Genomic DNA, 22,209 nt, shown 5'->3' with positions numbered 1-22,209 from the left:
CGGGGGCGCCGGAGCACGGCCATCGGGCCTCCCCTCCGTCCGCCGGAAGCGCTCTCCTGACCCTGCGCGCCGCGGGAAGATGGCGCTGGAAGCTGGCGACATGGAAGACGGGCAGCTTTCCGACTCGGATTCCGACATGACGGTCGTACCCAGCGACAGGCCGGTGCAAATGGCGGTGAGCGAGAGGGCGCGCGGGAGACCGGGCCGGACACCGGGGGAGCGCGGCCGGCAGGAGGGGCGCGGGCGGCCTCGGGATGCGGCGAGTCGGAGGCTGTGGGGCCCCGGCGGAGACTCGACCCCGCGGAGCCGCCGGCCTCGCGGCCTCCCGAACAGGCGAACATCCCCTCGCTGGCGGCTCCTGCTTCTGCACACTTCCCCGGCCCTGCACAGCCGCCCCTGGACACAGATTCCGCCCAAAACGGAACGTGGGGACAGAGAGCTGAGACTGCCTCGGATGCTCTTTTTGTTGTTGTTCCTGGCGGACAGGGAGCTCCTTGCGTACCCGGGGCCCGGTGTGTGTTGTCTCCACCATCCCCCCACCCCCGAGTTTGGTCAGCTTCCACGTACCAGTGTGGAGGCACCAGGCTTTGTTTCAGCTGCTCAGGGTTGTAGACGGCATCTCGATATGTATCCTACGGCTGATCGGGCCCTTAAACTGTCGTCCTGCCCCTTATACCCCACAAGTGCTCGGAGATCACAGTGCACCACCACTCTAGGCAGCTTCCTAATTTTCTGGGACCTTCTGTTACTCCTTAAAAAGCCCGGCTTCCCGCACCCAATCCTTACCACCGCCGCTATCCGCAGTGTTTTAACTGCCGTTTTGGTTTTCAGGTGGGACTGGCATGATGCACTCACTGCTCAGGGTGTAATGTAAGGGTGTGATGCGAGTGCTGCACACTGTAAGGCTTGGCCAATGTTGCCAGCGGCTATTGCTGGAAGACTATTCATCTACTGCCTTAAGTCATCTCGCTCATTTTAAATGCCTAAGAGGAATTCAATAAATGCTTGGTTTTGTGTTTAGTATAGAAAGAAAGCCAAGATTGAGGGTAAAATTACAATTAGAAGAAATAAACTCAGGACTCTCTTGCATAGTAGGGTGACTAGTTAACAGTAGCATATATTTCTAAATAACTAGGGAGTGGGGTAAATCTCAATTATAGAGTGCTTGCCTAGCATGCAGGAGGCATAAGTCAAGTGTAATTCACATATATCCTCTCCCCCCCAATAAAAAGATTTTATTCACCATAAAGTCTTTTTCACCATAAAGAAATGATAAATGTTCAGTGATAGATAAGCTAACAACCCTAATTTGATCATTATGAAATATATACATATATTGAAGCATCATATTGTACCGCATAAATTTGTGTAGTTATTATGTGGTGGTTAAATCTTCACATGTAGTTGTTTTAGGAAACTAATACTAGGATCTTATTTTCAATCCTCTTTTTTAAGCCTTAATAATTTGGTTAACATAATGCTGTGAAATCTGAATTTTGAGGAGTTTTGTTTTTGTTTGTTTGGGGACAGGGTCTCTTTTCATAGCCCAAAGTGTCCTCAAAACCAGGATCCTCTTGCCTTAGCCTTGTGATTAAAGGTGTGCACTACTACACCTGATGAAACCTGCAGTTAAAAGTAATACTTCTGGGATTCTTCCCATAGGAGCTTACCATTAATTTTTTACACCCCCCCCCATAGGGTCTTCGCTATGTAGATCTGGCTGGTCTTGAATTTACAGAGATTTGTCTGCCTCTGCCTCCCAAGAGTGCTGGGATTGATACCATCATGTCTTAAAGGAATGGCCACAGAACCATATAAAGGAAGTTGATACATTCAACTAGAAAATATATTTTTGGAGGGAAAGATAACAAACTTTGTCCTAACTGCCAGTAACAATTATTGTGTATGTCATTCTCACAGATGTGGTCTTTGAGGATGAGAAGTAAAGGCTTTGGTAAATTTTTAGGAGGCAATCTTCCAGCACCAAGTTAATTTAATAGAGACTAGATTATTAGTGTCAGCTGTCTTTGGAGAGAGATTGTTTTTGGATGCTCCAGTGGAATCTCCGGTACACTCTTTCTCCTCCAACCTTTTCTCCTTAATAAAAGTCTGCATGCCCCTCAGACAGGCCTGAACCCACTGTGTAACCTAAGTCGTCCTTAAGCTTCCGGTCCTCCTGCTTCTGGAATGCTGGGATGACAGGCATTCGTAATACCTACATCACTGTAAAAAATAGCCCACGGTAGGTGGAATTAATGCTTTGTGGAAATGACTCTGCTTTCTTTCACTTGCAGAAAGTGCTAGGTGGGGACAGTGTTGCTTGTGCACCAGTGTCACATTATCGGACTGTTAAAAATGTGGATTCCAGTGAGGAGAGTGTGGATTCAGATGAAGACTGCTCTCTTTGGAAACGGAAGCGACAGAAATGTCTTAACCCTCCTCCCAAACCAGAGCCTTTTCCGTTTGGCCAGAGCAGTCAGAAAACAGCTCTCAATGGAGGGAGGAAGGTGAACAATATTTGGGGTGCTGTGCTCCAGGAACAAAATCAAGATGCGGTGGCCATTGAACTTGGCATCCTGGGAATGGAAGGTACCCTTGACAGAAGCAGGCAGTCTGAGACCTACAATTATTTGCTTGCTAAGAAACTTAAGCGGGAGTCTCAAGAGTCCACAAAAGAATTAGACAAAGATCTAGATGAATATATGCATGGTGATAAAAAACCGGGGTCAAAGGAAGAAGAGAATGGGCAAGGTCATCTCAAACGGAAACGGCCTGTCAAAGACAGACTGGGCAACAGAGTAGAAATGAACTACAAAGGCCGCTATGAGATCACCGAAGATGACTCTCAAGAGAAAGTGGCTGATGAAATTGCTTTCAGGTAAGCACTTGTCCACATATCTTGTATTTACAGGAAGCAAAGTAGATGCTAAATGCATTCCTTTTTGACTGTTTTTTTTTTTTTTTTCTTTGATTATTTGTTCGTTTGGTTTTAGGGTCTCCCAATAGTCTTAGCTGCCTGGAGCTTGCTTTGTAGACCAGGATCTCCTCAAACTCACAGAGATCGACCTGCCTCTGCCTCTGCCTCTGCCTCTCAGAGCTGGGATTAAAGGTGTATGCTATACCTGGCTGAGGTTTTGTTTTGTTTTTCTTAAAGGAATTAACCCAGAGCATATTTGACTACGCTCGAATTTGTGTCTTTTTAAAGATAACGTTGAGCTGGACACGTAGCTCAGTTGGTACAGTGCTTGCCTAACATGCATGAGATCCCAAGTTCAATCCTTAACACCCCATAAACTGGGCAGAGTGTTGCATGCCTGTAATCACAGTACTAATGAGATGGAAGTTTAAAATCATTCTCAGCTACATAGGGAGCTTGATGCCAGCCTGGGCTAGATGAGATACAGTCTCAAAAGGAAAAAACAAACAAACAAACAAAAACCCAGAGGGGGCTGGCAAGATGGCTCAGCTGATTTAGGCTCTTGTCATCAAGCCTGGTGCCAGTTTAATCCTCGGTCCTATGTGGTACAAGTAGAGAACTGACTCCTGCAAGTTGTCCTCTGACCTCCACATTTCTGCCATGGTACACACACACCCACACAGATGGATGTAAAATTTTTAATGTTACTCTTAAGTTGAAAAATAACATAGCTATTATGTTAATATGACAGTCATTCATTTTCAGGTGTTGATTTTTTATGGAGACAAATTGCCCAGTTTTATGACCATTACTTTATTATTTATTACAACCTTTGCTTTTAAAATCTTTCTCTCCATCACCCAGTAAAATCTTTTGTGTCCTCATCGGTTTGTCCGTTTACTATTAATATCCTAATTCTCTTTCCCAGACAAGTATGCTTTTCTGCCCTAGTAAATTTGTCATACAGATGCAGCCGTGCAGTATCTGATTTGTAGTTTCCTTCCCCCCCAAGATAGTGTTTCTCTCCGTAGCTCTGTAGACCAAGTTGGCCTTGAACTCAAGAGATCCACCTGCCTCTGCCTCCTGAGTACTGGCATTTGCCACCATGCCTGGCTACTCTTTTCTTTTTGGTTTGTTTGTTTGTTTGTTTGTTTGAGGCAGGGTTTCACTGTGCAGCTCTACTGTCCTGGAAGGAGTTGTAGGGTAGAACAGGCTGCCCTCAGACTCACAGAGATCCACAGGGGTCACTGCTGCCCGCCTTCAGTTTTATTATGAACTATGTTGTAGCAGAAACTAATGCTTTTACACCCCCCTTTTTTTTTCTTTTTTGAGATTGAATTTTTTTATTTATTTATTTATTTATTTTTTTGGGGGGTTTTTCAAGACAGGGTTTCTCTGTGGCTTTGGAGGCTGTCCTGGAACTAGCTCTTGTAGACCAGGCTGGTCTCGAACTCACAGAGATCTGCTTGCCTCTGCCTCCCGAGTGCTGGGATTAAAGGTGTGCGCCACCAACACTCGGCTGAGATTGAATTGTTGCATTGATGAAGGAACCCTGAGATAAAGCCAGTCCTAGGAACTTGCTGTGTAGACCATACTGGTCTCAGATTTACAAGAGAGCTGCTTGCTTCTGCCTCCCAGGTGCTGGGATTAAAGGCATGCGCCACTCGCTATGCCTAGCTATTTATTTTCTTAATTTGTAAATGAAAAGTGTCGCTTTTTTATTTGGATGTTTTGTTTGGTCTCCCACAGCTCAGGCCAGCCTCAAATTTACCTTGTAACAAGATGGGTTTTAAACTCTGATCCTCTTGCCTCTACCTCCCAAGGGCTGGGATTACAGGCACTCAACCACCATATTCTTGACACTGCAGTTTTATTGGATGTGTAGAGACTTACATATCTCTGGACTGGATGGGTAGTCTACATTTATTTATTATGAATAATGCTGTTAACAACCTTTGCTTGCAAATCCTTGACCATATTTTCATTTCTTTGGGGTAAATAGAATTGTTTGGCAGATACTAAATTGACAATTCATGCATTTTTTCACAGGCTCAGATTCTAATTAATGTTTATTAGCTCTAAGTCACTAGTATTTGAAAATAGTATGCCGTTAGGGAAACAAGTGTTTCAGGCAACACCAGTACTGGTTAGTTTTGGGTTTTGTTTTGTTTTTGTTGTTTTTGTTTGTTTGTTTTTCTTTTTAATAGTGAAGATATTTGGGGGCTGGAGGGATGGCTCATTAGTTAGGAGCATTAGGAGCACTGGCTGTTCTTCCAGAGGATCCAGATTCGATTCCCAGTACCCACGTGGCAGATCACAGCCATCTGTAACTCGAGTCACAGGCAATCCAGCACTCACTTTTGGCTTCTGTGGGCATTGTGTGCACATGGTGCACATGCACACATACAGGCAAAACACTCATACACAAAAAATAAAAATAGAATCTTTTTAAAAAGTAAAAAATCAGTCTGGTCTTCAAGTCTAATTACAGGGGATCTAGCATCCTCTTCTGGCCTCCTGGGTATCAAATGAGACATACATGCAAGCAGTACACTTATACATGGAAAACATTTAATAAGAAGTGTGGAGTTTATATTCTGAAGAAATGTAGAATTTATGAATCAGAGTCCCCCTAGGAAACTCAGGCCCAGTACACTTACCTGGCTTGCACAAGGTTATCAACTTTGTGAAGGTCGGACCTGAAGCTGAACCTTGGTCACTTGCTCCTCCTTTCAGGTGCCTTTCCCACAGTATTACATTGCCTCCTGTGAGGAGAAACCAAGGTCTGAGTCTGATTGGAAACTGAAAAGGCTTCTGCACTGTTTTTCTTATTTCTGGGAGCCATGGACCCTGTCTGACCCAGTTAGAAGAGCTACTCAAGCTCCCTGTATTTTATTTTTTGTTTTTTGAAACAGGGTATTACTATGTAGTCTTGCCTGTCCTGGAACTCAATGTGTAGACCAGGCTGGCCTCAACTCACAGAAATCTCCCTGTTTCTGCCTCCTGAGTGCTGGGACTCCTTGTGAAGCACTACTTCCGGCTACTCTGAAAAGTAGAATGAAAATAGTGTGTCTAACATTTGAAAGAATTGATGTGTGCAGATAAGGTAAGGCCATTAGGATTGAACTGTAAGAAATCATTTATAGATGTTGGAAGGTTAATTTGGAAGCATAATAACTGAAAACATACTATATGTCTGTTATTTGTTATTTGTCTTTACATTTAGAGTTGAATTCATTCACCTTGTTCTGCATCGATTATTTTGAGAACTACCATAATCCAGCAAGGCAAATGAAGAGCCTTAGTTTAAGAGTTGATGTGGAACTTGAGGTTAACATCCTTTTTTTGTGACTGAAGAGCAGGTTGTTCCATGTTAGTGACTCCACCGTTAATGGATGCAGATTTAGAAAAAGCAGGTGTTGTCAGTAAGACTGTTCTAGTTGAGAACTAGTCTTGGGGATTAAAGTAGATTTAACAAGTACTAAGTTGTTCTGTGTTCTCAACAGGTTACAGGAACCAAAGAAAGACCTGATAGCCCGAGTAGTGAGGATAATTGGGACCAAAAAAGCCATTGAACTTTTGATGGAAACTGCTGAAGTTGAGCAGAATGGTGGTCTTTTTATAATGGTAAGACTGCTTTACTGTTTCTAGATTTGGTTTGGGGGGTTTTGTTTGTTTGATTTTGGTTTTGGTTTTTTTGAAACAGCATTTCTCTGTGTAACCCTGGCTGTCAGGAACTCTCCCTGTAGACCAGGCTGGCCTCCAACTAACAGAAATCCACCTGCCTCTGTCTCCCAAGTGCTGGGATTAAAGGCATGTGACACCATCACCCAGCTGTATTTTTTTTTTTTAAAGAAAACTTTATGTTCCAGTGAGTTAATACTGTTCTACTGAATATGGAGATGTGAATTCAAGTGCACTTTTGATATATCCTCTTTGAATAATTATTGAAAGCTTGCTTTGTATTGAGAGCTATTGAGGTTGAAGACAAGAAAAACTCAGTTTATTGCAGTAATTATAAAGCCAGCCATGGTGACACATGCCTATAATCCCAGCACTTGAGAGGCAGAGACAGGAGGATTGCTGAGCTGGCCTACCTAGTAAGTTTAAGACTCACCAGCCTACATAATGAGACCCTTTCTCAAAAAAAATGAAATGACTTAGTGGATAAAGGGATTTGCTGCCAAGCTTGATGATCTGAGTTCATTCCTAGTTCCACTCATGGTGGAGCCATGGCATGGAACAGCCAGTCAGCTTCTGCAAGTTGTCTACTGACCTCCACATATATGCTGTGGCATTTCTTGAAAAAAATTAATGTAAAAATTTTAAGAGTAAGTAATAACTAAAGTGTATTAGCAAGTATATGCCCTAAGGGAAAAGAAATAGATCAAATGAAGGTGTAAGCAGAGAAGTGTAAACAAGTGGTCAGGGTGGAGATCTGAACAGGCTCAACAGGTGAAGCAGTACCTACTGCAAGAATAGGCAGGGTGTGTTACAGCATGGAAGATGTGAGAGATACCTGTTAGGGCCAGAAATGCTCAAAGTGAGCAAGAATTTGCCCTGGGTTCCAAGTTTGGCAGGATGCCAAGAATACTCAAGGTACATGGTATTTTTTAATGTGATCTTTTCAAAACTAAAAAATTATTTTTCTTTGTTTTTGAGATGGGGTTCTTGCTAAGTATCCTTGGCTGCCTTTAAACTCACTCTGTAGATCCAAGTAGCCTCAAACTCAGAGATCTACCTGCCTCTGAGTACTGGAATCAAAGCTGTGCCCCACATACCTGGCTCAAAATTAAAACGTAATGTAAGAAAATCCACATTGGACTAAATAAAAGGTGGGCTTCAACCTTGTACAGTTGACCTAAAATCTGTCGAGTATCCGATAGGTACAAGGGGGTCTTTGTGACTGAATAAAATCAATGAGAGACTAGGACATACGGTTACATACATACATAGTTACTTTCCTATTGCTGTGCTAAAACACCATGATCAAGGCAACCTATAAAAAACATTTAAATTGGGACTTAGCATTTCAGGTTAGAGTCTGAGAGTATAGTCACAGGTGGGTAAGGCACTGAAGCAGTAGCTAAGAGCTCACATATTAAGACATAGACATGAGACAGAGAGAGACACTGAGCCTGTGCTCAGTGTCCTCCAACAAGGCCCGCCATTTCTCCTAATTCTTCCCAAACAATTCCACTAGCTGGCACCAAGCATTCAAACATGAGCCTATGGGGCCATTCTCATTCAAACCATAAGACTAGAGAAGAACTGTGAGCAGTTCTCATGGGCAATAAATTGTGCTCAAATTTGACTTTTTACTTTTAATAAAATAGTTCTTAGAGGTCTTTAATGTGCGCATTGCATTCTAGCCAGACAGAGCTAATACAATGAATCAGAGTTTTGCCTCTTGCTCTGCGAGCTAGTGTCCTTCTCAAGGTATTCTTACATAGTACCACGTGTTTCGTATTTTTGTGCTTTATTTTCTGGTGGCTAGCTGGCCCTCCATGGGTAGTATGAGGGTACTGACTAGCACTTGTAAATTCAGGAGGACTGTGGCATGCCTTAAGGAAAAAATGATTCGCTAAGCTTCATTTAACAATGATTTATACTGCTTTTGGCCATTAGTCCAGTATTAATGAATCTGTATGTGTGTGCATGCATTTTGTTTGTTTGTTTGGTTTTTGATTTGTTGTTTTCACTTCAGTGGTTAATTAAAACCCAGTCTTGTGCAAAATATGCCCTATTTGTTAATTCAGTGTTTGTGACAGCTTTAAAAGTATTGGGAAATAGTTCATTATGAGCATTGGGAAGCAGTGAGATATATATATATATGTATAGATATAGATATATATATATATCAATCTTAGAGTACATATTTAAATCTAAGATTCTTAAAAAGAACCAGAATCAGATCTGGGTTTCAAATCTGGTTCTGGCTGACTCCATAATCATACCTCTATTCAAATATGTCCTGATCATTCGTAGAGCCATGGTCTGGGAGCCAGGATTGTAGTCAGTGACTAAGTACTTTCCTAGCGTGACAAAGGCCCTAACTTCTGTCTCAGCACTGTTAATAAGTAGTCAGTCTTCACATGTGCAGTTGTCAAAGAATTAATTTGAAATAGTATCAAAAAAATTGCCTATGGAAGTGTCTGTAGAATAATTTTTTTTCATTTATTTTTGTAGAATGGTAGTCGAAGAAGAACACCTGGTGGGGTTTTCCTGAATCTCCTGAAAAACACTCCTAGCATCAGTGAAGAACAAATTAAGGTAATGACAATGACTGTGTCCCAGGCTTTATGATGCATCAAAAAGCCAGATTTTGGGCACACATTTGTAATCCCAACACCCAGAAGCAGAGACAGGAGAATTGCTGCATCCCAGGAAAGATCCTATTTCAAAAGATAAAGGAGAGCCAGGCTTGATAGTACATGCCTTTAATCCCAGCACTTGGGTAGAGGCAGGAGAAGCCAGACAGAGCTACATAAAGATCTTGTCTCAGAAAGAGGAGAAAAAAAGATGCATAGTTCTTTTTGAACTCTACTAAGCCTCCTTTTCTTTCTGTTTTGTTTGTTTTGTTTTTGAGACAGGGTTTCTCTGTAATAGTCTTGGCTGTCCTGAAACTCAATTTGTAGACCAGGCTGGCCTCATACTCACAGAGATCTGCCTTCCTCTGCCTCTGTCGCCCAAGTGCAGGGTTTAAAGACGTGTACCACCACTGCCTGGCTAGTCTAGCTTTTTGAGAATCAGTTTTAAGAACATGAGTAGGGCTGACAAGAGGGCTCAGTGACTAAAAGAGCTGGCCAGCAAGGCATACAACCTGAGTTTAGTCCTAGGACACACATGGTGGAACTGCAGAACTGACCTACCTACCACAGCACACATGTGCACAGCATGCACACACACAAATGTAATGAAAAAATTTTACAGGTGCAATAGAAGTGAATTTGAGAACTAGGGTATAGTAGTGTAGCATGTGCTTAGTATGCACAAAAACCCAAGTTCAATAAAGAAAAGATTGAATTTCTTAAATGTCAAATGTAAGGCTGACTAGATGTCTCCAATGGTAAAAGCATTTGCCATTCCACATATATGCTATCCACATGATACTGCAACTACTCCTTTAATTGCCACATTGATGAGAGTCATTTGGAAGCCAAAACCAGGCTTGCTGAGTAGGGCTTTCTGTTTTGTTTTGGCTTTTTGTTAGTTTGGTTTGGTTTACATTGTGGATGGGAGTGTACGTATGCCATAGCATTTGTGTGGAGATGAGAGGACAGCTGGTGTGAGGAGTTTCTTTCCAGCACGTTGGTCCTGGTGTGTGGTGATATTTATTATTTATTAAAGCTTGACTAAGCCTACAGAAAGCAAAGCAGCTGAGCCATTAGCTCTGACCTCTACCTGAGGTTGAAAGGGCTGATCTGCTGGGCGTTGGTGGCGCACGCCTTTAATCCCAACACTCAGGAGGCAGAGGCAGGCGGATCTCTGTGAGTTCGAGACCAGCCTGGTCTACAAGAGCTGGTTCCAGGACAGTCTCCAAAGCCACAGAGAAACCCTGCCTCAAAAAACCAAAAAAAAAGAAAAGAAAGGGCTGATCTTATCTCCATGAGTTCTCCACCAAGCCTTTCCTCAGCATGGCTAGAGATTAAATCTCAGGATGCAGCCTGAGACACTGGGCTCCTGTCTTTTATATACTTCTCTAGGGCTGGGATTAAAGGTATGAGTGATTGAATTGCTCATCGGGATTGGTATCCACTGAGGTATCTCCCCAGCCTGCTTTCCTCTACCTCTTTTCCTTCATCCCTCCCTTTTTCTTTCTCTTTTGTTTTCTTTGGGGTTTTTGCTTATTGCTTATCCTTATTTGGGAACCTTTAATACTTCAGTGTAGAAAATAGAAAATATAAAGGAGTCAGAGGCAGGCAGATGTCTGAGAATTTGAGGCTGTTAGGACTATATAGTAAAATCCCATCTCAAAAGTAAAAGAGGAATAAGTGTGCATGCATGTGTTCATGTTTGGGGTGGGGGGGAAGTAATAGTTTGTTTTTGAGACAGGGGTCTCACTGTGTAACCTTGACTGGCCTGTGCTTCCTGGGTGCTGAATGATCCACCCACAGTTTCCTTATAATGAGACTTGCAATGTTTGTTGGGAAAGGGAATTCAAAACCATTTACTGCATTGCCAAACATTAGTGTTTTGTTGTTGTTTTTGTTTTGTTTTTTAGATCCAGATGTTTAATAAATTAAAGTAAAAATGCATTTTACCTCTGGAAACCACCATGTAGTTTTAAGGATTACAGGATTACATACCTGCAATCTCAGCATTTGGGAGGCAGGGGCAGGAGGATCCTCACAATCTGAGGCCAGCCTGATCTACATAGTGAGTTCCAGGCTAGCCATGGCAGTATAGTGAGACTGTTTCCTAACAAGCATATATTTATTTGTATTGATTTTCCTCCTCAAAAATCATTTTGGCCCTTCACAATTTGGGATGGGGTAGCTATATACTACCTGTAGTGGGTAAAGGCTACATACCCAGCCTAGGAACTCAGTAGTGCCAGTGTTAAGAAGCACTGTGCTCCTCAGTTTTGTTTTTATTTTATATGTGTGTGAGTGTTTGCCTGCATGTATGTACATACCATTTGTGTACAGTGCTCTCAGCCCTAGGGGGAGGGTTAGATCTCCTGAAACTGGAGTTACAGGTAGTTGTAAGCCAACTAGTGGTGTTGGGAACTGAACCCAGGTCCTCTAGAAAAGCAGCAAGTACTCTTAACTGCCATCTTTCCAGCCCCTGCAATAATATTTTTTATAAGAGATGGAATTATTACATTTTGCAAGTGGTATGTTCTTACATAGGTCAGTTTAATTTTGTAGCACAGGTAGTCATATATAGTTAGGATGTTTCAAAGTTAGTACATCTTTAATCTGGTTTTTTTTTTTTTTTTTTTTTTTTTTTGTGTGTGTGTGTGTGTGTGTGTGTGTGTGTGTGTGTGTGTGTGTTATCAGTTATAGTTTAAGTTCTAAGCAAAATTTCCCTGTGGTAGTTCCTCTTTTAGCAAACGGATGTGTGGGCCGATGTGTTAGGGTAGAATAAGCATGGTCTATCTGACAGTAGATTGTTTTGACTATAGTAGTTGACACTTAATATCATGAACTCTGTTCTGGTAATGGGATCACTAGTACTTCTTTTGTGTGTGTGTGTGTGAGTAGATGATTATAAAAGGCCTCCCTCATTATATAACAAATAATATGGAATGGTTTTTTTGCTTGTTATTTTTAGCCAAAGTTCTTTTTATTTCAGGACATTTTCTACATTGAAAATCAAAAGGAATATGAAAATAAAAAAGCTGCTAGAAAAAGAAGAACACAGCTATTGGGGAAAAAAATGAAACAAGCTATTAAAAGTCTGAATTTTCAAGAAGATGATGATACATCACGAGAAACTTTTGCAAGTGACACTAATGAGGCCCTGGCCTCTCTTGATGAAGCCCAGGAAGGACCTAGCGAAACCAAGCTGGATGCTGAGGAAGCCATCGAGGTGGACCATCCTCAGGATTTGGACATCTTTTAGGCATATTTTGAACATTTTGAAGAATAGACCTTTGTAAAAACAATAGTTTCCGTTTCTACTGAGGTTGCTGTATGCACTGAATCTGGAGAAAGGAAAGCTGTTTTTGTTTCTTGTTTGAAGTAAAAATTGTATGTGGGCAGTCAGATGCCACTGGCAGCAGTGTCTGACAGGTGTACAGCATGGTTTTTGGTTTTGTTTTTGTTTTGTTTTGTTTTGTTTTTGTTTTGTTTTGTTTTTTTTTGGTTTTTGGTTTTTGGAGACAGGGTTTCTCTGTGTAGTTTTGGAGCCTATCCTGGCACTCGCTCTGGAGACCAGGCTGGCCTCGAACTCACAGAGATCCGTCTGCCTCTGCCTCCCCAGTGCTGGGATCAAAGGCGTGCACCACCAACGCCCGGCCAGTATGAGTTTTAATTGCTCATTCTGCTGCATGTAGTGACTGTTAACGCCTAGTTCTACTTGCGCCTGCTCTGTTCAGCTCACTGTTTCATGCCATTAAGAAGCTTTTATTTTCTGGTTTGTCTTTGTGGTGAACTATGCTTTGGTTTTAACACATTCCATTAAAATATGCCATAATATGCATAAATTGCTCAAGCTCTTATATCCAATTGTTCCTATAGGGTGGGCAGGATCTTGGTATGGACTTACTCTTGCCTGAGTAGTGCTGAGATTATGAGTTTATGCCACCATGCTTTTACTCCTTTTTGGCAATTTTTAAAAATCTATTTATTATTGTGTGCATGAGAGAGAGATGGATGGAGGTGTGGGGGCCATGCATGTGACCACAGTGTGCATGTGGTGGTCAAAGGGCAATTTTGTGGAGTCAGGTATCTTTTCCCCTTTTAAGTGGGCTAAGGTTATAAGGCCTGCACCTCAAACATCTCTGTTTGCTGAAATATCTCACTAGCCCTTTCAAGCACTCTTGGAAACTTAACTCTATATGGAAGTTGCTTGCCATTTGTTGAAAGCAAATATTAGCAGCTTTTCTTTTTTTGAGATAGATTCTCAATATGTACCTCTGGCTGTCCTAGAACTCACTATGTAGACCAGGATGGCCTCAAATTCCCTATGTAGCCTCTTCCAAATGCTGAGATTACAGGTATACACCACCACACTTGGTTTATACAGTGTTCAAGATTGAATTTAAGGGCTGGAGAGATGGCTCAGAGTTTAAGAGCACTGCTGCTCTTCCAGAGGTCCTGAGTTTAATTCCCAGCAACCACAAGGTGGCTCACAACCATCTGTAATGAGATCTAGTGCCCTCTTCCCGCCTGCAGGTGTACATGCAGTCAGAAGAACACTGTATACATAGTAAATAAATCTTAAGGTTCAGTCATGCTAAGCAAATACCACCAACTGAACTATATCCTTAGGCTCTAGTCCAATATTTGTCAAATTGGAAATGTCTCCAAGTGTTCTCATTTTTTTATTATTATTATTATTTTTTTTATTAGTTCAAGTTAGGGAACAAACTTGTTTCAAATGTAAGTCCCTTCTCCCTCTCCCTCCCGTGTTCTCATTTTTTAATCGATGATAATTTTTTTCACAGAGGCATACACTAAAAATAGCTCTGAGCTGCATACTCTTAGCTTCTAAGGGTTGCTGTGGTGTTAGCAGGACAATTGTTACATCAACGGCTGCAGTTTCAGAATTGGACTTTATGAGGTTCTAGGTGAGAATTCTGTCATTGCTGCCAGTGATGGCTTTGGAAAAAGATGCCTGTCCTGCTTTACCGAAATTGGACAACAGCAGCGCAGCAGGGAACACATCTAAGCCTGCCAATAAGTGAGAATCTCAGGGTCTGGGCAAGTGGTTCCTTGTGTTGTATTAGACAGTACAGGGCCTCACACAAGCTAGGCAAGTGATCTACTATTGAGCTTCACCAGCCTCCCCCATTACACCCCCAGACATGGTCTCATGTAATCAAAGCTGGCTTTGACTTATATAGCGGAGAATGACCTTGGACTCTTGATCTGCCGCTACCTCCAGAGTGCTAGGGATACTGGTATGCACCACTAAGAAGCGGTAGAGATGGGACCCAAGTTTTACCCATGCTAGGCAAGGTAGAGAGACCACCTAAACAGCATCCCCTGTCCTTGTCAGCCCCATAATGTTACTTTTCTGGGTTTGTTTTTTAGAATATGTATTATGTATTTATTATGCATATTATGCAGATGGTTGTGAGCCACCGTGTGGTTGCTGGGAATTGAACTCAGGACCTCCGGCAGAGCAACCAGTGCTCTTAACCACTGAACCATCTCTCCAGCCCTGTTTTGTTTTTTGTTTTTGTTTTTGTTTTTTTAATTTAAAAAAATCATTACTTATATGTATGTGTGTGTGTGCATGGATTTATGGGCAAGCACAGTGTATATATGTGGTGTGTGTTTGTGTCCTTGGAGGCCAGGAAAGGGTATCAGATTTGGAGGGAACTGGAACCACAGGCAGTTGTGAGCAGCCCCATGTGGGTGCTGGAACTGAACCCCTGTCCTCATGACTGTCCTCAAGTGCTGTTAACTGCCCAGCCATGCCATCTCTGCTGCAGCCTAAGTTTTTTTTTTTTTTTTTTTTAAATTGAAAGTAGATTCTTCTCTCATACAATACACTCTGACCACAGTTTCCTTTCCCTCCACTTCTAATGCCCCCTTCCTCCCCTCTCCCCCAGATTTTTTTTATTTTTACTCCTCTATTTACTCTTAAGAAAAGAGCAAGGCTCCAAGAGAGGACAGCCTAAGAGGACAAAACATGATACAGTAAGACAAGGCAAAACTCTCATATCAAGGCTGAACAAAGCAACCCAATAGGAGGAAAAGAGTCTCAAGAGCAGGCAAAATAGTCAGAGACACACCTGCTCTTACTGTTAGCAGTCGTAAAAACACCAAGTTAACAGCCATAACATATACAGAGTACCTGGTGTAGAACCATGTAGGCCTTGTGCTTGCCAGTTCAGTCTGAGCCCTGCTTAGTTGAGTTGGTGGGCCACGTTCACGTGGTGTTTTCCATGCCCTCTGACTCAATCTTTCCTCCCGCTTCTGAGATAGTGTATGTATGCTTAAATTCCCCGTGCTGGTGTGGAGTTTGTGATGCCTCTGTCTCTGCCTCCCAAATAGCTGGGATTACAGATGTCCACCACAAACTCTTGGTGAGTCCTGGGTTTTCTGTTGCCCATGTGTTGTTCAGTCTAGGACATAGAAGAGTACAGTAAATTTGAGTTTTGTCTTAGCTACTTTTCTTAGCTACTTTCTTAGCTACATGTGAAGAGACACCATGGTCAAGGCAATTAACATATAGAAAAGTTAATAAGAAGCTCAAGGTGTCAGAGGGTTAGTCCATGATCATGTTGGAGAGCATAGCACAGGTTCACTTTTTTTTAAAGATTTTATTTATTATGTATACAATCTTTTGCCTGCACGCCAGCAGAGGGCACCAGATCTCATTCAAGGTGGTTGTGAGCCACCATGTGGTTGCTGGGAATTGAACTCAGGACATCTGGAAGAACAGTCAGTGCTCTTAACTGTTGAGCCACAGGTTCACTCTTAAAACCAGACTAGGGGCTGGAGGGATAGCTCAGTGGTTCAGAGCACCAGCTTGTTCTTCCAAAGGACCAGAGTTCAGTTCCTAGCACCCACATTGAGAGCTCACAACTGCCTCTAGTTCCAGCCCAGGGGGCTCTAATGCCCACTCTGGCCTTTGAAAGGCATCCTTGCACACACATACACACACACTCCAAATAAAAATAAAAATTCAGGTGGTATGTACATGTGTAGTTGGAGTACTCATACCTAGCCCTAACTTGATCTTGGTGATACTTGGATTTGTTTATTTTGTGGAAGGGTCTCCGCCTAGCCCTAGCTGGCCCAGTATTCAATATGTAGAGTAGGATGGTCTCCACAGCAATCCTCTAGCTCCCCAACTGCTGGGATTAAAGGCCTGAGCTACCACACCCAGCTGGCTGGCTGGCTGTTTGATGAACCTCAGTAGCATAGCTCTCTGTCCTGCAGCTGTAGGATGTGATAAACACAACTGCATCCATTTCTTAGAGCAGTGATTCTCAACCTTCCTAATGCTGCGATCCTTTAATACAGTTCCTCATGTTGTGGTCACCCCTAACCATAACGTTATTTTTGTTGCTACTTCATAACTATAACTTTGCTACTGTTACGAATCGTGATATAAATGTGTTTTCCAATGGTCGTAAGTGACCCCTGTGAAAGGGTTGTTTGCACACACACACCCCGCCCCGCCCCAAAGCATCATGGCCCACAGGTTGAGAACTGTTGTCGTAGAATGATGTGGACACAACTTGACAAAATCTCCTTTCTCCTTTCCTAATCTTCAGGTGTGAGGAAATTCACTTACCACGGTTCTCACTAAAGCAAGGCATGATCCCAACACGTTACGTTATGCCTTGGAAAGAAAACATGAAATTCAGGAATGTGAATCTGAAGGTATTTTCTCACAAATATTCAGGTTAAAGGCTGCCTGTGGCTGGTAGAGAGGAAGGTGTTTTCATGACAGTCTGAGGCTGACCTGTGACCCACAGGCTGGAAGGAGAAACCTGATTCCTGCAAGAGGCCCTTTGGCCTGCTCACACACGCATGCTCACATGTGCCCACACATGCTCACTAAATAATCTAAACATGATAATAAAATAGAACCAATTTAGTATACTCTCTAAGGCATATATAACTCTGCAAAAAAAAAAAACTATGTATTTTCACATATACTCATAAAAATAACCCACTTAAAATGGCCACATGATAGCAATTGAGGCCACATACACTCAACACAGGTGTCATGACTAGCAAAGCTGCAGTACAGGAGCTACGTTTTCAGATTGTGACAAATATTCAGAGAACCAGGGAAACAGCTGGGCTGGATCTACAGGTAAGACTCCTCCACTCAGTGCTGTTAGCCAATTTGAAAACGTTTTCCAAATTCAGATTGATCATTATAGGGCTCTTCTTTTCCCTGCCCTCCCCTCCCTCCCTCCCTCCCTCCCCTCCCTCTCCTCCCTCCCTCCCTCCCTCCCTCTCTTCCTTCCTTCCTTCCTTCCTTCTTTCCTTCCTTCTTTCCTCTCTCTTTTCTTCCCTCCCTCTTTCTTTCTCTCTTCCCCTCCTCCTCTTCCTCCTCCTTCTCACCACTCCCTCTCAAATTCTCAACTCTGGAGCCAGATTCTCCTAGAACTCACTATATAGCCCAAGCTGGCTTTGAACTCATGGCTATCTGAAGTGTGATCCTAGTTAGTCTTAATATGAAATCCTAGAGTCAGATAGCAGGGTAGAAGCCGAAAGATCAGAGAGGTAAAAGGCCAGCCACAGTCACCTCTTACTTTTCCGACTCCTCAGACCAAAAAGGGCCAAGCTCCTGTCTATGCCCCACCTTATCACTTCCTCTCTTTGCTCAGCCATATCATTTCCTGTCTGTCGGTACAGATCTCAACTCTATGGTTAACTCTAGCTCCACCCTCTGATCTCCAGGCAAGCTTTGTCAGAACACAAACAAAATATCACAACAGCTATCCTTCTGCTTCAGTTTCCCCAGTGCTAGGATTAAAGACAGGAGCCACCATACCTATCTAGTAAGTTATTTCTTTGAAGAGTTAGAATGTATTATAATAATTTGAAATTTTCAAAAGAATAAATAGCTACTATTGAATAAGAATGTTTTGGCATGACAAAAAGAAGTCTTAGAAATTATAAATATTTACATAGGGTAAAATAAATTTTAAAACATGGCTCAATTGCTGGGCGGTGATGGCACACGCCTTTAATCCCAGCACTTAGGAGGCAAAAACAGGTGGATCTCTGAGTTCAAGGCCAGTCTGGTCTACTTCGAGAATTTCAAGACAACCTCCAAAGCTACAGAGACACCAGTCTCAAAAAACAAAACAAACTGGGGGGCTGTTTGCTTTGCTTTGGTTTGTTTGTTGATTTTTGAGACAGCATTTCTCTGTGTAGCCCTAACCATCCTGCCTAACTCTGCCTCCTGAGTGCTAGAATTAAAGGCATGTACCACCACTGCCCAGCCTGGGATATGTGTTTTTGCTTAATACAAAACAAAACACTAAAGAAATTAAAACCCAGGTATGAAATACCAGTCTACATACACTTATTATTGACTTTCTTCGATTTTGTTTTTTTTTTTTTGTGTGTGTGTGTGAGAGAGAGAGAGAGAGAGAGAGAGGGAGAGAGGAGGAGAGAGAGAGAGAGAGAGAGAGGATGAGAGAGAATTGTATATGTATGCCTGGCTGTCCTGGAATTTGCTTATAGACAAGGCTGGCCTCGAACTCAGATCCTCTTAACTCTGCCTCCCAAATGCTGGGATTAAATGTGTGTACCACCATAACTAGCTTTTCTTCCATCTTAATATTGGGATCTATTTTATAGAATTTGATGGCTTAATAAATAGCATTGCAGGGGCTAGAGAGATGGCTCAACAGGATAAGAGCACTGGCTGCTCTTCTAGAGGAACTGGGTTCAATTCCCGGAACCCACATGGCAGCTCACAACTGTCAGTAACTCCAGTTCCAGGGCATCCAACATCCTCACACAGAATATATACAGGCAAAACACCAGTGTACATTAAATAAATAAATGTTTTTGTTTTTGTTTTTTGTTTTGTTTTTTGAGACAGAGTTTCTCTTTGTAGCTTTGGAACCTCTCCTGGTACTAGCTCAGGCTGGCCTGGAGCTCAGGAAGCTCCTCCTGTCTCTGCCTCCCAAGTGCTGGGATTAAAGGCATGTGCCACCACTGCCTGGCTTAAGTAAATAAATAAATCTAGAAAAGAAAAGAAAAGAAAAGAAAAAAGTCTTTAAACCCAAAATGAAAATGACATCTGGTGCTGTTCAGCAGTGTTTTCTCTCTTAGCAAGCAGAAGCATGTGGGATCTATGCTGGCCCCTTGGAAGATTCTCTGTTCTGGGGTTACAGCGAGCGGCTTTGCCATGGGGAAGATCGGAAAGCCGTCCTGAAGAAAGGCCTGCCGGACATAAAGATTGCCGACATTCCTTTGCATTCCCCTCTCTCCAAATACCAGAGCACTGTGATCTCCCATGGCTTCAGGAGACGACTGATTTGATGTATCAACCTGGGGGGTAGCGGTGTGCTTGCCTAATGTACAACAGACTTAGGGTAAAAATCCCATTACTACTAAAAAGAATAAAACAATAAAGTAGTTCAGTCACTTGCCCTGTCTCAGTTCGGGTGCTTAAGTTCATTGCATTTTGCTTAAAAGTTTGTTTTATGATTATAAGTCAATAGCATAATACAGAGATCTTTGAAGGTTTAGAAAGGGCATCAGTGTGTAGGCTATCTGAGGTGGAGTGGGAGAGGAAGAAAACTACTTATATGTGGATAAAGAGCAATAGATAGATCCAGCCCTGCTGTCCCAGTTACCGTGAGTCCATAGGTTCAACTAAATTGCTGTGTCCGGGTGGTGATGGCTGCACTCTGTTACTCCCAGCACTGGGGAAGCAGAGGCAGCTTTGTGCTTGACTCTCATTGGGTCTCTTAATTCTGCTGCAGTCCCTCTAACTCCTTGTGGCCATTCCATAACACACTTGTGCACATACACACAGCGGGGAGGGGCAGGGAGAGAAGGGGGGAATCTGCTGTGTGATTTCTGCTGTGTGACCCAGAGTTAACCTTAGCTGTTAAGACTGGAATAAAAGAACCTGTGTCTGCCAACACTGCTGTCAAGGGAAGCTGGGACTATTTGACAAGCTAGAGCAGATGAAACCAACATGGCTTTAGAGTTTGTTGTTTTATAAATTCTGACATTGTGGGAAAGCACAGACATGTCTGTGTTTGTAACATCATACTCGTGATAACTGTCATTCTGTCCCATAATTCAGTCCAAAACTTAAGAAATAGCTGGAGAGGGGCTGGAGAGATGGCTCAGTGGTTAAGAGCACTGCCTGTGCTTCCAAAGGTTCTGAGTTCAATTCGCAGCAACCACATGGTGGCTCACAACCATCTGTAATGAAATCTGGTCCCATCTTCTGGCCTGCAGGGATACATGTAGGCAGAACACTGTGTACATAGTAAATAAATAAATCTGAAAAAAGAAAAAAGAAAAAAGAAGTAGCTGGAGAAGTTGGATGGTGGTGGTGTGCATCTTTAATTCCAGCACTCGGGAGACAGAGGGAGATAGATCTCTTGAGTTCAAGGCCAGCCTGGTCTACAGAGCAAGTTCCAGGCCAGGGCTACACAGGAAAGCCCTGTGTTGGGAAAAAAATAAGTTATCTGGAATTCCCTACAGAGGACTTACTTTCTACATCCCCTTGATAGCCTGTCTATACATTTATATAAATTACATTAAGAAACGAAGAGGTTAGTGACCCTGAGTTTAGATTTTTTAAGTAAATTTTTCACTGATAATCACTACCTTGCCTTTAAAACTGATCTGAACTGATTAACCCACTTCTCTAGAGCAAGCTTTCCTGCCCCTGCTGAGAATCAATCCAGTACTCTCTGCCATTGACTACAAAAGCAAATTCAGCTGAAATAGGGAAAGCAAAGCCTCAGTGTCAACTTTGGAGATAGCCTTTACATTTATGCCACTCAACTAGTGTTCAAAACTTCAGAAATAAATGAAGCCCAGATAATTTTACAGGGGTGAGGAATGGGAAGGAACTCCATAGGACATCTTAAGGAGCCCAAGACCTCTGTGAAGGGATACCTTGAGTCTGGGAGCCGATGTGAGTCAGAATCTTCATATATTTCTAGGACTAGGGAGGAAAAACTATTGAGTTGAAATGAGCAGTGGACACACAGAGACCTCTGAATACATTGCTCACAGCTGGAGGTATTAACATACTGTGGTTTGGGTCCTCTCATCCCCCCAAGGGTTCATGTGTTTGTGTAGAAGTCTGGTCCCCACAGCATCAGTGGCAAGTGATGAAGCATAATGTGAGTCTTGGGTAGTTGGGTGTGCACCCTCGGAAGAGACTAAGATAGCACTTGTGGGACTCCTTAGCTGTTTCTTATGAGGGTAAGAACCCTTGAATCACTCCAGTCCCCTGGTTGGTTGTTGATGCTGTTGCTTTCACTATCAGGGCTAAACTCTAGGGCCTTCCTCATGGTAGGCCTGTTTTTGGATATCATCTCACTCTTGGTCATGCTCAGATTATGAAGCCACTTACCTGAAGCTGAACCAGTTCGTCTACCCTGTCTTACTTTCAGCCTTCAAATGACAAGTTTCGCCAAAGAGTTCTTTCTTTCTCCCTCTTCCTCAGTGTTGGAATGCTGGGCTAGTGCTCAACCACTGAGCTATGACCCCAGCCTAAGCTTTGCTTTCCCCAAGACACGGTCTCACTGTACAGACCAAGCTGGCCTCTCACAGAGCTCTGCCTCTCCAGTGCTAGGATCAAAGGTATGTGCCATCACACCTGATTCAACCCTTTCTTTATAAATGTATCTATCTGTAGACATACTCTATAGTAACCAGAAGAGTCTAATAACTTACTTACTCTCTGTGAAGTCTGACTCGGAGACAGTGATTCTATGACATCGAGTTTTCTGTCAGTTACGGTTTGAATCTGAAATGCCCTTATGGTTTGAAAGAAAATGACCCCCAAAGAGAGTGGCACTATTAGGAGGTGTGGTCTTGTTGGAGGAAGTGTCACTATGGCAGACGGGCTTTGAGGTCTCTCTCAAGTTTCTCTCAGTGTGACCATCAGATGACTTCCTGTTGCCCCTGAGTCAAGATGTAGCCCTCTCAGCTCCA

General features: G+C 42.7%; 2 protein-coding genes across 2 annotated transcripts; both read left to right on the top strand.

Annotated features, from left to right (window-relative positions):
• The first annotated feature begins 20 nt into the window (after positions 1–20).
• Phax (phosphorylated adaptor for RNA export) lies at positions 21–13,074 on the top strand. Its single transcript, XM_027400928.2, has 5 exons — positions 21–175; positions 2,295–2,878; positions 6,424–6,544; positions 9,107–9,190; positions 12,218–13,074. Exons 1-5 carry the CDS (start codon positions 80–82, stop codon positions 12,485–12,487), a joined length of 1,155 nt encoding a protein of 384 aa, XP_027256729.1. The 5' UTR covers positions 21–79; the 3' UTR covers positions 12,488–13,074.
• A 617-nt stretch (positions 13,075–13,691) lies between these two features.
• On the top strand, positions 13,692–19,661 carry Tex43 (testis expressed 43). The gene is given in 3 exon segments (XM_027400929.2): positions 13,692–14,296; positions 16,821–16,929; positions 19,351–19,661. Coding segments are annotated over 3 exon segments (432 nt in total). The 5' UTR covers positions 13,692–14,183; the 3' UTR covers positions 19,561–19,661.
• The last annotated feature ends 2,548 nt before the right edge of the window (positions 19,662–22,209 follow it).

Source organism: Cricetulus griseus, chromosome 2 (genome assembly GCF_003668045.3).
Source record: "Cricetulus griseus strain 17A/GY chromosome 2, alternate assembly CriGri-PICRH-1.0, whole genome shotgun sequence".
NCBI lineage: Eukaryota > Metazoa > Chordata > Mammalia > Rodentia > Cricetidae > Cricetulus > Cricetulus griseus.
This window is presented reverse-complemented; position numbering and strand designations above follow the sequence as displayed.

What these genes read in the sequence shown, in the direction of transcription:
- Phax (XM_027400928.2), top strand. Translation starts at nt 80, where the DNA reads ATGGCGCTGGAAGCTGGCGACATGGAAGACGGGCAGCTTTCCGACTCG. An exon ending in ACAGGCCGGTGCAAATGGCG is followed by an intron (nt 176 to 2,294) that starts GTGAGCGAGAGG and finishes TTTCACTTGCAG; the next exon opens with AAAGTGCTAGGTGGGGACAG. An exon ending in ATGGTGGTCTTTTTATAATG is followed by an intron (nt 6,545 to 9,106) that starts GTAAGACTGCTT and finishes TTATTTTTGTAG; the next exon opens with AATGGTAGTCGAAGAAGAAC.